This window comes from Talpa occidentalis, unplaced genomic scaffold (assembly GCF_014898055.3).
Source record: "Talpa occidentalis isolate TD23 unplaced genomic scaffold, MPIMG_talOcc4v2.1 talOcc4.7, whole genome shotgun sequence".
Taxonomy (NCBI): Eukaryota; Metazoa; Chordata; class Mammalia; order Eulipotyphla; family Talpidae; genus Talpa; species Talpa occidentalis.
Genome location: NW_023605083.1, coordinates 21,826,986 through 21,844,172, shown reverse-complemented (window position 1 = coordinate 21,844,172; position 17,187 = coordinate 21,826,986). Strand labels below are relative to the sequence as shown.

Here is a 17,187-nt window from a genome sequence, read left to right as displayed (position 1 = left end):
ACTTGGTAAGTTTATAGTTGGCAGTGAAGACTTCATCTGTTCTTATTTAAAATGAAAACTTTTAACATGTCTAGTCAATGTCTTCAATCCTTAGTGCACAACTCACCCATGAGTCAGGAGGCTGATGAGAGGTGGACTGCTGTGCCAAAACACAGCTGGAGTATTCCATGGAGTTTCCTGTGAATGAGATTATTTCTACTCCGAAGACCAAAATTCTACTTGCAACAGTTAAACATGTCTCCACAGGCTTGATTCTTTTACATAAAATATTTCTACAGCTAACTATACATAGACAATCTTTTTGGTAACTTCAGCCCAACATCAAATAACTATTTCTTTGTGTGAACATAAAAATACTAAACATCTATCCATAAGACCCAGTTTTATGTGATTCTTCAAAAGGGTTTAGGAGGTTTTGGTTTCAGACAGAGTGAGAAAATAGGAGCTGTAAAACTATATGCCACTATAAGTAAAACTATAATGTAAAACTATATGCCACTATAAGTAAAACTATATGCCACTATAAGTGGTAAAGAGTTGACAAGGCCAGAGTCTCTGTGGGGGGTCAGTACACTTTGTTCTGCTTTGTAAACTGATTGTCTCTCTAGGCTCAGCTGTTGACCACCCATCCATTAAAAATACATCATCAAGTAAGTCAGCACTTTGATAAATAGAAGAACATTCCTGGGGGCATCCCAAAGTCCATGGCCCACATAAATATGAGATTCCTTCAAAGAAAGTTATCCACTGAGACAATTACTCCCCCTTAACCCACTTTCCTATTAGCAAACAATCTACTTAGAGATACTCAGAACAGACACAACTCCTTAAGCCTGTGAAGAACAGCTCCAGTCATTTACAGCCCTTGAGGATAGTCTGCTCTGCTTCTTTTTTTTTTTTTTTTAGGATTTATTTTTGTAATTAATTAATTTATGCATACAAAAACTAGGGTGAATGCCAGAGGTACGGGGCCATGAGAGGATTAACCAGAGACAGAGTGGGGAGCAGAACAGGTAGATCTACTGAAATACACTGCTGAGGGGAGCAATGGGCAATACAAGAGAGGTCTGCTGTGCCATGAGGGTAGCTCCCTGGCCAGGATGGAACTCTGGCTGCAGTGGCTGGTGATAGCTTGATAGCATTGAGACTCCTGCACCACCAGGGAGGCCCCTGCTCTGCTTCTTATGTAATGAATGCATATGAAATGATTCATTTCGTCTGAAAATTAAAGTATTAGAGCCTGAGACTTTTCATATGCTGTCACCTCGTTTTTAAAACATGCTTTCTAGGGCCTCCCCAGTGGTGCAGCAGTTGAGCGCTGGGTTGCAAAGCTGCCAGCAGCCTCTGCAGCACTGGTTCGATCCCCGGCCACTAGGCGAGGGCCCACATGGCACGCAGACCTCTCCTGCTGCCCACTGCTCCCCTCAACAGTGTACTTGGTCAGTCTGCCTGCTCTGCTTTCCGCTCTGTCTCTGGTGAATTCGCTCACCCTCCCGCGCTTCTGAATGTATCCAGTGCTTGTATAAATAAATAAATTTTTAAAAAATTAAAAATAATAAAAAAACATGCTTTCTAATGATAACAACAGATTAAGTTTATAAGGAGTGTAATTTCAGAAATAGAAAGTTATATTGATAGGTAAACTCAGGGTAAAAAAAAAAACCTAAACAGAATGACCATTTGGAATCATTAGGGGAACAAATCACGAGGTTATGGGAGTCTTTATCAACTATTAATTCCAGAAATCCTAAATGCTCTAGTATACTACCCCACTTTGGGAGACCAGCCACAACCTTTGACCTTTCTTCTCACAGTCTCTGGCAGCACCACACCCCACCCCCAGGTCTGTGACAACAACACAAAGAAAGTTAATGAAGCTCAGAGAGCAGATAGGGGTGGAGAGATGGGGGCCACATGGTTGTGGAGAGGATCCACAGTAGTCTCCATGCAAAAGTTCAGTAAGAGCTGAAAGCCAAGCCAAACCCAGAGCTAACAATAACGCTTCATCTGCAGAGGCCCCCCACCACAGTTTAGCAGCTTGGAAAGAGCTCCATTTTCAAAATGAAGTTCAGATGTAATTTTCTAAATCCATATTCTAATGTGTCCAAAAGAAAACTACATGAAATTGTGTGTGGAATTTCAGCATCTCTTTCTCCCTCTCCCTCTCTCTCTCCCTCCCTCCCTCTCTCTTTCTTTTACTCTCTCTCAGTACTTGGACCCTGAAAGGAATAAAATTTAGCTTGGCTGTTGGAGGCCAAATACCAAAATGTTCATCTTTGTTTAATGGTTTTTTTTTTAAAGATTCATTTATTTATTTACACAAGCACTGGGTACAGTCAGAAGCACGGGAGGGTGAGAGAATTCACCAGAGCCAGAGTGGGGAGCAGAACAAGCAAAAGGACCGAAGCACACTGCTGAGGGGAGCAGTGGGCAGCTGGAGAGGTCTGCGCGACCCTCACCTGGTGGCCTGGGATCAAACCAGCGCTGCAGAGGCTGCGAGCAGCTTCACAGCCCAGTGCTCAACCGCTGCGCCACGGGGGGGGGGGGGGGGGGGGGGCGGGGGGGGGTGGTGTCTGTTTACAGTTCTTAAGAAGAAAAGAGGGCCTCCCCTGGTGGCGCAGCGGTTGAGCGCTGGGCTGCGAGGCTGCCCTCAGCCTCTGCAGCGCCGGTTCATTCCCAGGCCGGCAGCGAGGGTCCCACAAAAAAAAAAAGAAGAAGAAAAGATACACAAACCTTCTATGGCATATAGTGTGCCAGGGCTATCTGAAGCAGAAATTACATAAAATGATCAATGCCAGTTCTGCTTTTCACTAATTAGGTGTTTCCTCTAACTAGGCCTAACCATGACTATAACTCAGAGTCTGAAAAGATACCAATTCAAAGGATCAAGGAGAGGAGGGAAGTGGAATAATAAAAAACAAAGTATAACTGGCTTGACTCTAAGCTTAGAACAACCTCCTTCCCAACCCCTCACACATTGATTGTCTTCTGGGCCTGAAAATGACATGGGAAAGTGCTACAGAAAAAATAAGACTTCTTAAAACCCTCCTGAAGAACAGGGACATGAGCTTATTTGCCCCACATCCTTGAGGTAACTACCAAGAAATAAGTGGAACTTGCTATATGAATTCTCTGCAAAGCTTGGGTGGACAATCAATGTGCATCCTGTTCAGTTGCAATCCAGGAACCATGACTAACAGAATCAAAACTCCTGTTTCCCTGGGAATGAGGCTGGGGCCCTGGTCTCAGGAGGGTCACTTTAGGGAGGGCTTGGGATGTGAGCTCTTAACCCAAGGCACATGTCTGGCCACAAAGGCCACAGGGAACTTCTTTGGGGACAGGAATTTCTAGGCAGAGGTAGGTTTGTTCTCATCAAAAAGGGACAGGCATTCATGAAATTAAACATAAATAAAACATTGGGATACTAACAGTTTTTTACTTCACTCATGGGAACTTCATTTAGATCAAACAGTGAATGTAATTAACGTCCCAGAAGAGCAGACACCTGTGAACTTCTTAAACTCCTGCCTTTAAAATGTATCATCCTGAGGTGATTTCTTTCTTTCTTCATCCCAGCAGAATGAGTAGTAAGGCTGTTACCCCACACCAGTTGCCCTCTTCCTCGCTTCAAAAAACCATGAACCTCAAGTGATTGGCTGGGATTTTCAAATCTTTCCCAAAAATGGTTCATAAAGGCAAGCCTGGAGTTCATTAAAATTATTGCCTCACAGTCATGCTTAATTCCAAAGTCTTACAGTAAGTAAATATGATTAACAGTCTTCTAATATTGCCATTAGACATTTTGGAATACATTGTGTTTATAAGAACATTTGGGGCCCTCAGGAGATACAGTGATGTTTCTTTTGTAGGTCCTAAAATACAGAGCCTTAAACTGTATAATGAATGTGTTTACCAGACCAAACATGTGACAGTTTTAGGTTTCATGAACTTTGGGATTGGTTAATAAGGTCTGGAATCACCAATCTATATCTGCTTAGGATGAAAAATACTACTCATTATTTAACTCTGGAGTAAAATGTCAAAGCAAATGGAAATCTCATTCATCTTTTTGTGCTACAAATTCTCAAGGACTGGGACAGTTTCTGCCTAAAGCAGTCACAATGTTAACACATGGTAGGCACCCAAAATGCATGTGTCACTCACTTTCCTCAGTCCTGGAATGCAGCCCAGCCCCACATAGACCAGATCACATCCATTCTTGCTTGAAAGAGCTAAACTTTGCAAATCACATAGCTCTGTGAACATACTAAAAATCACTGCCGTGTACATTTTCAGTGGGTAATTTGTGTGGTATGTGAATTTCAAATCAGTAAACCTGTCAGATAAAGTTAATAATAAAGAAGTTTTAAACATAAAAAAGTCAAATCTTGTAAATTAAAGCAAAAAAGATGATCTTTCATCCAGCAAATGGCAAAGGTATTTTGGAAGTGGTTTGTGTTGTTTTTTTTTTTTTTTTTCTTTTTTTTCTGTCAGGTACTCAGGTGTAATGGTTATTCATATGTTATTAGTGTGAACAAAATTAGTATGAAGTTTCTGGGGGTAAATGAGGCCATATGTATCAAGAGCTTAAATGTATTCATACCCTAGGAGATTATTTCTGTTTAACAACTCTAACCAATGGAAATAATCAGAGATGCTTTAAAAAATCTAACTACAGAATATTCAGGGTAGTTTTGTTAAAAATGCAAACAAATGAAGGAAAAAACCCCAGTAGAACTGCTTAAATCATGAAACATCTACACAATGAATTGGATAGTCACCTGCAAAGAACACTAAATGATAAAGGAAAAATAAATGTTCACAAGACATTTAAGTTAAAAAATGAGATACAAACTGTGTTGTAATAGGATCTCAATTGTCTAAAAGTGTGATGAGAAGGAATACAGTACAATATTCATAGTGGTTATGTCTGGTTGATAGAACCATGGGTCATTTAAATTTGCTTCCACATACCTTTTTTCCCCCCAAATTTCCATGTGGAGTATATATTCATATAATCAGACAGAACAAATATTTAGGCTAATCCTTACAGGCGACATATAAGCAGGATATATTTCATGGCATAGAAGCGATATTTGAATTGATTAGTAGTGCTTGCAGCCTCCTTAATACCCACTTTAGAAGCATTTTATTGTGTTGCTTAGAGACATATTGCCCTCAACTTCCTTTCCTATTCCTTGAGAAGCACACCTAATCAGTTTCTGGCTATTCCTTTCTTTTCTGTTTTCAAATTCCAGAACCACTCCTTTGGAAATTTATAAGACAAGACCAACCTTTAAATTAAGACCACAGTTGTAGACATACATGCTGCCTGGGTCAGAGAAACCAAGAAGTAAAGCGAACCCTACATCCTGACGCCTGCGGTCCACGTATGCTGGTGAATGATGCCATCTCTCTGCTCCCAGCAATAAATACCCATCTGTCCCTCCTCTCAGGTTCTGTGCCTCCCATCATCTGATTTTGCTCCCCTACGTATTATTCCCTTGACTATAGCTTCATTCCCCCTTCTTCCTAGCCATTTCCCTGGCTGTTTAAAATCATGTTGTTTTCTTATTTAAAAAACACAACAAAACTATGATCTAAGAAGCAACTTTTGCCCCCCAACCACCAAACTTCCTCAAACCATGAATGCTCCTCCCCAACCTCAGGCCCCTTCTTAGCTCGTTTTCATCTGGAATCTGCCTCAGCACTTTACCATGCTTTCAAAGACTTTGTAATTGTTAAAAGCAAAGATTCTCTCTAAGAGTCATATCATAAAATCAGCCACTTGCTCTTCAGTGTTTCTCCTTGTTATGTAACACCACACACATGTTTTTGAGCAGGTGTGTTGTGCCTGGCATGATGCCAGGTATGGGAGCTTAAGAACTAAAGCAGATAAGGTCTCCACTCTGCACAGTTCAAGGTCTGATGGACAGTGCCAAACAATAACCCATGCAGGAATCATCTCAAGTGTGGAGGGAGCCAAAATCAGGGAAGAGTTCTCTCCACTTGGAAAGGGAGGTTTCAGGGAGGAGATGGGCCCAGAACAGAAGCAGGAAGGACAAATGTGGGGGCAGGGAGTTTTAGGGAGACACTATGACAAATGTTTCTAGGGCTATAAAGCTGCCCTGTGCACAGAGTCCCGGCTCAACAGCACCCCCTTCTTTCATAACCCACTCGCGGTCCCATGCTACCCCTACAGCCTCATCCTGTGCTTCCTCTTCTTGCCTCTTCTTCAGCCCAACACACATGCCACCCAGAGGACTGCATAAACTCTATGTATGTGGGTTTCTCCTACTGTTCTTTCCAGGGTCATCATGTGTATTTTCCTAACTATTCTACCCTACCTCGCCCAGTCTGAATTACTCTTGGAACATTCCCACAGCATTTTGTGAAGTAATTAGTTTGCAGTATTTATATATACATGTCTCAGTGGTGTGGGCTCCTTGTTGACCTGGCCTGTGTCGACTAAGTGCCTAAAAAACATGAACCCCCTAAACTAAATTTAAATATTTCCAATTATTCTATGTTTTTTATTGGTATATGCTGGAAAACAGAAGCTGGCTGCCCTCTTCAGAAAACCACATTAACTAGATCAAACTCGCTTTTATCAAGAAAAAAACAAGTTTATAGAAGACTAATATATTAATACTTGCCTCTTGCACCCCTGAAAAGAACTCGGTAGTGTTTTTCTAATCGCTTGGCCATGTAGTTAGCATTTAATATGGCAACTTCCGTGGCCTGCTTAAGGCCTTTGCCTCCCATCATCTGCAATAGAGGGAACAAAAGTCATCAACCATGGAACAGGTAAGCCCAGTATTCCCTAACCAAAGACATGCCTGAAAAATCCCACCCACAAAGAAAAGCCACACGCTGGATTACAGATGAGTAAAAAAATCCTAATAAGGATTTCTGTCAGTGCTCTCTAAGTCTGGAATAATTGTTGGTTTTTTCCTCTGAACAGTAACCTTACATTCTTTTAATGTAGTAACAAAGATAGACCAAGGCAAAACTGATTGCCAGCTAAAGAGGAAAAAAGATCATTCTTCAGGTACATGCATTATGGGGAGTTTTTGTTTGTTCATTTGTTTACAGTGAATGTAGATGTTTTTTGACAATTGCCAGGAATCCTACAGGATCTTGGCCAAAATCCCCACTGAATATATTTTGTATGTTTTATCATTGTCAAGGCTATTTGTGTTTAACAACTGTCAGTTTCAGTCATCCATTTATGGGAGTAAATAGGTCCCTGCGATTATATAGGTGAATGGCATCACTAACCCAAGAACAAAAATTAAGATTGTACCAATGATATTGCCACTTGCTTCCCACAAATACTTAATATAACATGGAGGCCTGATATATATTAAATATATAACTAGTACAAAGAATAAGAAAATATCAGGTAAAGCTGCAGGGACAGTGCAATTCAAAGTAATGAGAGGACACATTTACCAGGCTAATCAAAGAAGGTTGGCTCGAGTAAGAGTTAGATCCTGTGAAGCTAGTGAGACCTAGTGGTAAAGCCAGGAGAGCTCTGGGACCCTCAGAGTAAATCTAGCAGTCCTTTGTGGACTTGCACTTGTCCAAGATGAAATGCAATGTGGAAGGAAGAACAGGCTCTAGAGTCCAGATGGTAAGTAACAACAGCCCAACACTCAGGGCCAACCTAAATCCTACTTTGGCCTCCCTGGTAGCCTAGGGATTAAGTCTCAGTGCTATCATCTCTAAGGCATGAGTTTGTTGGATCCCTAGCTAGGGAGCTACCCCACATGGCACAGCAGACCTCACCTGTCTTGCCCACTGTTCCCCTTAGCAGTGTATTTCAGTAAATCCACCTGTTCTGCCCCCCACTCTGTCTCTGGTGAATCCTTTCATGCCCACCCCCCACCCCTGCACCTGTGGTCTACCCCCCCCCCAGTCTTCTACGCAAAAAAAGAAATTTTTTTAATCCTACTTTATTATTTCTTAAATTGAGCTAATATTGGTTTAATCATTAGGTATAACACCCTTTAGGTGTCGTTTCTACACCCACCACCATTTATTTCATTTTTAAACTGAGGCTCTGTCTGTATTCCTGGCACACACCAAACTAGCTTTGGATGCATTTATTTTTTATAGGTAGGAAATCATCTCCAACCCAAGTAAGTCCATAACAAATAACCTAGGTTTATGGGACCTAGGGACCCAAAGGGAGCTAGAAATTAAATTTGGTTTGCAAGGAAGCAGACCTTATTATGATTGTTTTTGTTATTACTATTTGCAAAATAATTGATTATCATTTTAAAAAGCTGTTTTCTGTGTCCAAGGCACAGAATTATTGTTTCAGCTTTCCAGAAAAAGAAACATAAATATCATACTGTTGGAGAATAACAGCTAGCCCCACAGAACCCTCCAGTACGATCTGAAGAGCTGAGTTTTGGGGATTGTTTTACCAGAAGCCACCACCTATAATGAGGGAAGCTGTTTTGTGAAGGCTGCTTTAATTAGTGAGAGGAAGAACTGTTCCTATCCAGAGCACAGTCTTGTCAGCCCAGGAGGTAGGCAGGACAGTTTGAACAGGAGTTGTACAAAATAAACTCTTGCCTTACTGTTTCTTGAAGAAAGACAAAGCAAGGAAGCCTGTTCTCTTACAAAGCCTAATTACCTCTGAGAAATACAACTCCACAGGACCTACAGAGCCAAAAACTTTGGGATTCCACCCTATAATTAAATTTCCCTTACTTTTCATCTTATCCCCAGGTCCCCAAGAAATATAAAGGGAAGTAAGAGGTGCTCCTAAAACTCATCTCAGGATCTCAACCAAGTGCAATAACTACTACGTGCACTGTCTTTCACTTGCAAGAGGCCCTATAAACCCTACAGGAAACCAAATGACGTGGCTAGAACATCCACATGACTCATGGAACTTTGTCTGGAAAAACATATCTGGTATGTCAGTTTCTCTGATGTTAAACTCACTGTGAGAACACAAATGAAACAGCAGTGACACAGGCATTAAATGAATTTTAGCTGATCCCTATCACATTTATTCCAACCAAATCATCATCAATATTTACTGAGTCACATCTCAGATCATGGATGTCTTCACACTGAAGTCAAGAAGAATGTCTGCAGTCTTGGTTCCCCACTGACACGTTAGATCCCCCGCCATGTCCCTCAACCTCCCTACCTCTCCCTACCCCTCACCCCCCACCCCCCCACACATACACTTAATACACTTTTACAGGCCTCACCTTAATATAAGCCCATGAAATGGGCAAGATGGAACTGGAGCCCCATGGAGCAGCACTGACAGTACCCACAGGCCAGGCACGCTCACTTGTCTTTACTGAAATGATGGGATGATCGGGCAGAAAAGGGGCAAGATGCTTCTTCCTATATTTTTTTAACAGAGCAAATTCAGAAGATGTAAAAAGAGTCATTCCAAGCAAACAAGCAAGTACTTGCCCCTCTCAGGAAACTCCATTCCTAACAGGGGAACTCTGACAGAGGAAGGGATATGACATCAAGGAGGGCAGGAGACCTGCTAAGGGGCAGATGTTCAGGAAATGTTCCTTCCTGCCTCCTCCTCCTCTTCTGGAAGCATGGATCACTAGCCAGCAGTGTCCCAGTGGTGCACCAAGTGCTGTGGTGGAGGATTTGGAAAAGGTCGGAAAATAACTGGCTTGTAAAACCATGGGTTCCAAGATGTGGGGACATACAGCCCTACACCCTCACCTTTCTAGCCTCACCTCATACTTTCACAAGGCATCTAAGGGACAGAGTGTGAGTGAAAGAAGAAACCCCATGGGGCTGTCCATCCCATCCACCAAGGAAAGATAAAAGTCATTCACCCTGCATCCCCCACAGTTTAGGCACTGGGGTGCCTCCATTTACTTTAATAATAATCAAAAAGAAAAGCAGAACAAAGCAAGGGGGTGAAGCTCCCAGAAATCCTGAAGACTATCGCTCGGCACATTCTTGGAAGACTGAAGAAGCTAAGAAAATTGCTGACTAGCACCATTTTCACAAGATGATTCAATCAATTCACAGTATAAGAAGTTGTCAACAGCTAGAAGATATTCCTTGAATCTTATTCTGACTTCTAGTAATAAGGTTTGTTTCCTCCTTACTATCTCAGATATAATAAGAATTCATGCTGAAAGGTGTTCAACATCTTAGATCCATTCACTTTTCTTTGGGGGCAAGTGAGAACATTTAAGTTCTACTCTCTTAACAAATTCCAATTTTATAAGACAGTTTATCAATATATGATATTGACAATATATTGTTATCAATATTTTATCAATGTTATCAGTAGTATAGTCAGCATGTTATACACTAGATCTTCTGACCTTATTCATCTTAGAGTTGAAAGTTTGAACCCTTTGCCAACCTCTCCCCACCAACCTCCTGGCCCCCAGAGCCTGGAAAACACTTTTCTACTTTGAGTTATTTTTGTTGCTGTTGTTATATAATCCACTTTTAATGTAACCATAACTGATTTTTAAAAAGACAGAAAAGCTGCTTGAAAGTCTAAGTTAAAGGCTGAGAGGCTCCTCCCCAAATCCTAATATTCCATTTCTGATCCATAATGCTCCAGTGAAGTTCCCTATTCACTGGAAAGTTCCCTATTCACATTACTTTGTTAATAAATCTGCTGTCTGTGTATGTCAGAAGCTTAGTGGGCTTTACAAAATCTATGTATATTCCTCTTTGGTATACCCTAAAAGCACCCCTTTCTCTGCTCTGTACGCAGCTCCTAACATGCACGTTACATATAAAGGTAAGCTTGACACCTGGAGACCTTTAGTGGGAAGAATAGCAAGTTTGGGGCAATCTTTCATTCTCAACCCCCAAAGTCATCCTAAAACCAGCATCGCAGAACTCACACTCCAATGGGCCCCATGCCGGGGCCTCCTCCTCCATGAGGAATGCAGAAGGTCTTGTGAAGATTTAGGTGTGAGACATCAGACCCAAAGTCTCCAGGACGACAGAGTCCCACCTGCCACAGAGAAGGAACCAAAGCAAAAGTCAAATGCTTGAGAGGGTGCTCCAAATAGGCAAACAAGCTATGGCCTCTCCCCTCACAGGAAAAGCAGGCAGAGTGTTCACAGAAATGTCCTCAATACTGACTGAGTTCTGCAGAAAAAAACTGGCATCCCATAGGCTGTGTGACTTGTGGTTTCTATAGAAACATCAATGACCATTTAGTTTACTTTAAATTTTAAAATACAAGTTTAAATATTCATCAATTCTTAACTACCATCCCTATGAGGGAAGAGAGTAAATACCCTAAAAAAATAGGCAATTTCACCCCAGCAGTTTTATCCTTCCCTGAGGCCAGCCTTGGGTGTCACACATTTAGCCCACAGGTCCCTCAGGACACATTCCTGTAAGGAGCTGGAGGATCACCCAAGAGGATGCTGATGGGGAGAAACAAAGTGAGGCTGACAGTTGTCTTGAAGACTTTCTGAAACCAGCCACAACTTTCAGAAGCATTCTTGCCACTCCAGCATTCGAACTAACTCTGAATGTGGCCAAAGATAAAGAATTTATGATACTGAAGCAATAGAGAGTCCCAGGAATCAGACAGAAGCAAAGAAAAGCAGAAAGAGTCTGAAATGGTTAAAAAAAAAAAAATCAATCAACAAGAAGAGAAGACTCAAGAGAAGATTGTCCTCTCCTCCAGTGGCTCCCCACAGCATTTCCTCAGAGGTGCACATCACAGACTCCCTTTTTTCCAAAACTGACATGGGGATAGTCCTTCAGGGATAGAACTATTCAGTTGTTTCACACTGATGAAGCTTCAGCCAGGTTAATGGCTTTGTCCAAGGCCATAGGCAATCAATATCCACCAAAGGCCAAAATGTGGGTCTAAATTACCTTAGGAAGGGAATCAGATGACCTCGTCTGTAGCACCCCCAGTGAGACTGCGCTCCCTGACAATCCCTGTCTCCAGCTTCAAACTTTTACCTCCTCTCCAGTACCCCCTAAGTTCTTCTCTAGGATCTATCATCACAGAGAAACTGGAGTACTTTCTTTGAAGTTCAATTAAAAAAAATAAGTCTCAGTTCTGAATTTAGTTTTGTGTTTTAAGACAACTGTCCAAGAAGAGGAAAAAAATCTTTTTTTCTCAGTGGAAGCAAAGGAGCCCACCTGGGCGTTCATATTTGCCCCGTCTAGGTAAACCTGTCCTCCGTGTTGGTGGATCAGGTCACACACTTCGCTGATGTTCTCTTCAAATACTCCATTGGTGGATGGATACGTAATCATGATTGCTGCAAGGTTCTCTTTGTGTTTATCCACCTGAGGGATAGAAAAGGCAGAGGGAGACAAGGGAAGAAATGTTTCTTTATTGGCAGATCATTGCATGTTATTTTAAAGGATTAACGAAGATGAAGTCTTGACCTTTCGTTACTGGAATTCTCTCAAAGTACCATGACAACAATGAGATCCCTTCAGGCTAAGGTTCTGTGGTCAGGAGCAAAAAGACTATTCAGGAGACTTATATTTTGGGTCAACTCTCTAAGGTGGTTTTCCCTTTGGTTTAAGTTGTCTCAAAAATTATTTCACGTATTTTTTGTTCCCCTGACATGTCTATTCACACAGTTCATCTCACTCTGTGCATCCACCCATATGCCTTTTCCTTCCCATTCCATTGAAATTAGAATGTAAGATTCCCATATGGAGTGTATCTACTCTGATGAAAAAAATCTCCCTTATTTTTCCTTTTGACAGAAAACAAGCTTATATAAAAGATATTTTTCTGGGTTTTTTTGGCCAGTAAATCAGAGTAGGCTCATGTGCAAATGGCAAAAAAGAAAAAAGGTTATGTCTAATATCCAAGCAACTGTAATTGTAACTTCTGACCCCGAATATACATTGGTAGAAACTTTGTGGGGCCATGGAAGGGTAGAGGTGAATGGACGAGATGAGCAGCATTGTCTATGTTTCAGCCTCCCTTTGAAGGCAGTAATATGAAGTTCTGTCTTGGTGCCTAATAACCCCGACAAAATCACATTGCTATTCAACTGATTTCCTTCCCACTTAAGATGCAGCCTCCAGTCCACCAGTGGAAAGCAGATACGGTTGCTAAGCAACCTCTTCCTGGAGGTTGGGAGGTTAGGAGTGGGGGTTGGTATTGCAGGAAGGAGGGAGGAAGCTGCCTGAAATTCAGCAGGTAATGGTTGGGAAAGTCACAGACATTTGCAAAATCTATATTTATATTTTAATTCCCACACAAGGATTGAGAAGAACTGTGACTGCCAGTTTGATTATTAATGGGGGAAGGTTGGGCAGAAAGAGGCAGGCAGGTACTGCAAGGAATACCTTTACCACCACTATGAATAATTCATTCTGTTTTTTACACATGCACAGATTAGAGAATGGAGTTTCAATTTAAAGGACCTTCTCCAGGTTGGTGAAGGGAAAAGTAAAGTAGACTATGGTCAGCTTTGTTCTAAACTAAAAATGTGACTGTTGCTTTAATTTTTCTTATAGACATGGCTAGGTTTTCGGATTTTACGCCATCTTCTCCAGACCTATTCAGAGGAGGAATTGCAGCCTTTTCAATAAAATGCAAAAGAGGACAATGGTGATCTAAACCATCCAGTCCCTGATCCCCACCATCTCTTTCCACCCTAGACAATTCCCATCTGCTGAGTGCAGGACAGTTACCATGGCCTTGAGGTGAGCTGCATCAATACTCCCGTATTTATCCACCTCCACGGGCTGAATTTTCATGCCTGCCATGTGGGCACTTGCGGGATTGGTCCCATGTGCTGATTTCGGAATGAGGCAAACCTTAGAAATGTAATGAAATGAAGTAATGAAGGAAGGAGGATAGAAAAATCACCAGACTAGTCATAATGCCAGAAATGTCCTACAACATGCTTGGAGCACAAATTAAATAGGCGCCACATACTTTAAAATGACCACTAGTGCCTTAAAATCTGCTAAAATTTATTACTATATTACAAAACAATGCACAAAAGCAGGAATTTCCACTCGAATGCTCAAATGCTATTCCCTGAAGACTATCAAAATATGAATACTCTCCTTCCTATACCAAACATACAAAAAGTAGGGCCGTGCTTATTCTATCCTTGTCTCAGCTATAATAAGTAAAAAGCACCTTACAAGAATATGAGCTTGGAAGTTAAACTCTAGGATTCAAATGCCCACATTACAGTTTCAGTGCTTGGTTGAGCTGAGATCCAAGAAAGGTCCTATCAGACATATTCCAAGGCCTCCTAGTGTTGATACACCAATTATGTCATCATTTATAGGTTGCTTATTCTGTGTAATAAATTGTTAGTTACCATGAGAATCATAAAAGGAGCACAAAATCTGATCACACAATTCACTCATTGACAACTCTGGCTTCTATATTTGTGGCTGCAAGTGCTGTAGCAACTCAGAGCAAGGGCTACAGCTTCAATTGAAGATATCAGGAAAATGTGTCTCAAGAGTTAGGACCAAAGCTACAGCTTAAAGATTATGTTGAATTTTGGGGGATGGTAGACGCTGGGTCCAAAGTTAGAATTCTCAGATTTAAATCATCTTCATTACCTCCTACAATCATGAAAACAGAGGCGAACACATGCTCTGCTAGGTTTGAAGATGCATTGCCATAGATAAGTGCCTCACTTGTCCCAACAGAAAGCCACAAAGAGAAGCAGTAATCACCCTGAAAATAATCATTTTTTAAAATCCCAGAACCAATAATACAATCTCTTGAAGAGAAATGGATGATTATGGTAAAAAATGGGCTTTAGAAGGAAAAAATTAAGCTTACAACAGTTTCCAATGTTGTCCATTTAAGAAAAATGCATGTCTACAAAAAAAGAACTGCAACCAGAGGCAAACATGGAATTACTGTGTAACTCTTCTGAGATGGAAGGTTTGTGTCTTATTGAAATGGCTGCCGGACTCATGCTGGCTATACTGTGCTGTCCTTAAATCCTTCTTTCTTGTTTAAATGCTTCCCTTTTGCACTGAAATTTTTTCCTTTCATTTCTCAGGATTAGAGCTGGAATCACAAGTCCTTTCTCACAAGGTATTTTTATTCTAAAAAAGGATTTTTTGAATAAAAGAATCCCTTCTGGGCAGAAAATTGATCAAGGAGGAGAAAAACAAATATTAAAAATAAATATAAAATCTTTCTTAAAGGCCTAAATTAAGGATTCATACCAAAGAACTTCTGTTGAAACAAAAACTTTCAAGCCAACAATGTCAACCATGCTGTGACATGCTGAATAATGGGCCCCCAAAAGATCACTCTTCCTAATTCAGAACCTATAAATATTACTTCTTATGGCAAAAGGGACTTGGCCATATGTCATTGAATTGAGGATTTTGAGACAGGAAATGAATGATCCTGGGATAGGATCTTGAAACCTGGATGATAGATTAGGTTCTAAATGTATTTATGATTGTTCTTATGAGAGGGAGGCAGAGGAAAATTTGACCATAGAGGAATTAGGAGATGTGATGACTGAACAAGAGGTTGGAGTGACAGTAGAAGCCAAGGAATGTAGAAGCCCTCTAGAAACAAGGAAAGACAAGGAAACATTCTGCAATGGATCCTCCGGAAGGAACTAGGTCTGCCAATACCTTGACTTAACCTGAGTGAAACCAATTTCAGACCTCTGGCCTCCATAACTATAAAAATAAATTGGTATTGTTTTAAGCTACTGTTTGTAATAATCTGTTATTCATATTTGTTAAAGCCATAGGAAACTAAGGCACTACTTAATAAAAGTTGTGGGAGGGAAAAAGTCTCAGTGATTTTGCCAATGATTTGTTTCTATGCTGTTATTAGCCATTTCTGGTTTTCTATGTGTATTAAGAAACTTTAGGGCCTCCCCTGGTGGCGCAGGTGGTTGAGCGCAGCACTGTGAAGCTGTTGGCAGCCTCTGCAGCGCCGGTTAGTTCCCAGCTGGCGAGGGTCCCACATGGCAAAGTAGACCTCTCCTGTCATGCCCGCTGCTCCCCTCAGCAGTGTATTTCATCAGTCTGCCTGTTCTGTTCCCCGCTCTGTCTCTGGTGAATCCTCTCACCCTCCCGCACATCTGGCCTGTACCCTGGTCCTTGTATAAATAAATAATATTTTTTTAGAAAAAAGAAACTTTAATTGCTTTTTGTGATGCAAATTATTCCCTCACTTTAAAATCATGTTGTTAAGAGACATGAAGTAAGACCCAGATTCCATGCTTTGGAGTATCTAAAATTAAAAATCACTTTGGCATATTTATGCCAGTGTAAAAGGATTTTGTGTTTCTTCCCAAGGTGCCTGGAAAAGACCCACCGTAGATCATACTTAAACACTTACCAAATGAGTGAAGGATTAAAGAGAAATGCTTCTTTATAAGGGAAATCAATTTCTTCTCATTGGTAAAATCCAACCACCAAAGGCCACTACTTTGCCTCAAGCTGTTTGGAAGAAAAAGACATTCCCAAGAGTTTTGGGGGGTGTTTTGGTGGGATTTGGTCAGTGTTTTCCCTTTGTTATGAAAATTAGTCACTGACCAGAAGACCTGAGTTAATATTTCACCAGAAAATTGAGTTATTAATTATGAAGTATTTAGGACCATGATGGCAATTATTAATAACAATGCTTATTGAATACATTTGTATTCTCCCAAATTAAACTAGTGAATCAAGAACTTTGGTGATTGCATTAGGAACTCTGACATTTAACCTCAAAGGAAATGTAAAAATGACTTCCAAAGACAGCTTGAACAAGAGAAATATCAGGAACCCAGGCGGTTCTGTAGCACATGATTTCCCCACACTCCCTTTTTTTAAAAGAAAGACATATTTTACTGGATTCCATTAGAGTCTATTGTGCAGGACCAGCTGTCTCAGACATCTCTGATGTGGAAAAATCCTCCCTGATTATTTGGATAATAAGTCATTTTCTTCTCCTCTAACTAAAAAAAGTTGGCTTTAATTAAAATCTTTAATCTGGAAAGGATGCCAACATTTCCAATCTGAAGAGTTCTATATTTCTGCAACCTCAGTGTCTGGGTGGCCTTCCCTGCCTCTTCTTCCTCCCTTTCCAAAAATGCAGGGGCCAGCACCTCTCCATTCTTCAGAAAGGAACAGTCTTTCATAAGATATTTCAAGGAGAACAGCATGGGCATGATAGTGGTGTGGGCAATGGTGCCAGAAAAAATGTCGTACACAAGGGGACAGAGA

General features: G+C 41.0%; 1 protein-coding gene across 3 annotated transcripts in view; it reads right to left on the bottom strand.

The window, feature by feature from the left end:
* The window catches only part of GLDC (glycine decarboxylase), a 102,555-nt gene that overhangs the window by 6,104 nt on the left and 79,264 nt on the right, over positions 1–17,187 (bottom strand). For all 3 annotated transcript variants that reach the window (XM_037493379.2, XM_037493380.2, XM_054689304.1), the window contains 5 exons: positions 13,663–13,788; positions 12,142–12,291; positions 10,875–10,987; positions 9,237–9,378; positions 6,657–6,768 (listed from right to left, as the gene is read on the bottom strand). In XM_037493379.2, coding sequence (XP_037349276.1) covers positions 6,657–6,768; positions 9,237–9,378; positions 10,875–10,987; positions 12,142–12,291; positions 13,663–13,788 — 643 coding nt within the window. The remainder of the gene's footprint in view (positions 1–6,656; positions 6,769–9,236; positions 9,379–10,874; positions 10,988–12,141; positions 12,292–13,662; positions 13,789–17,187) is intronic.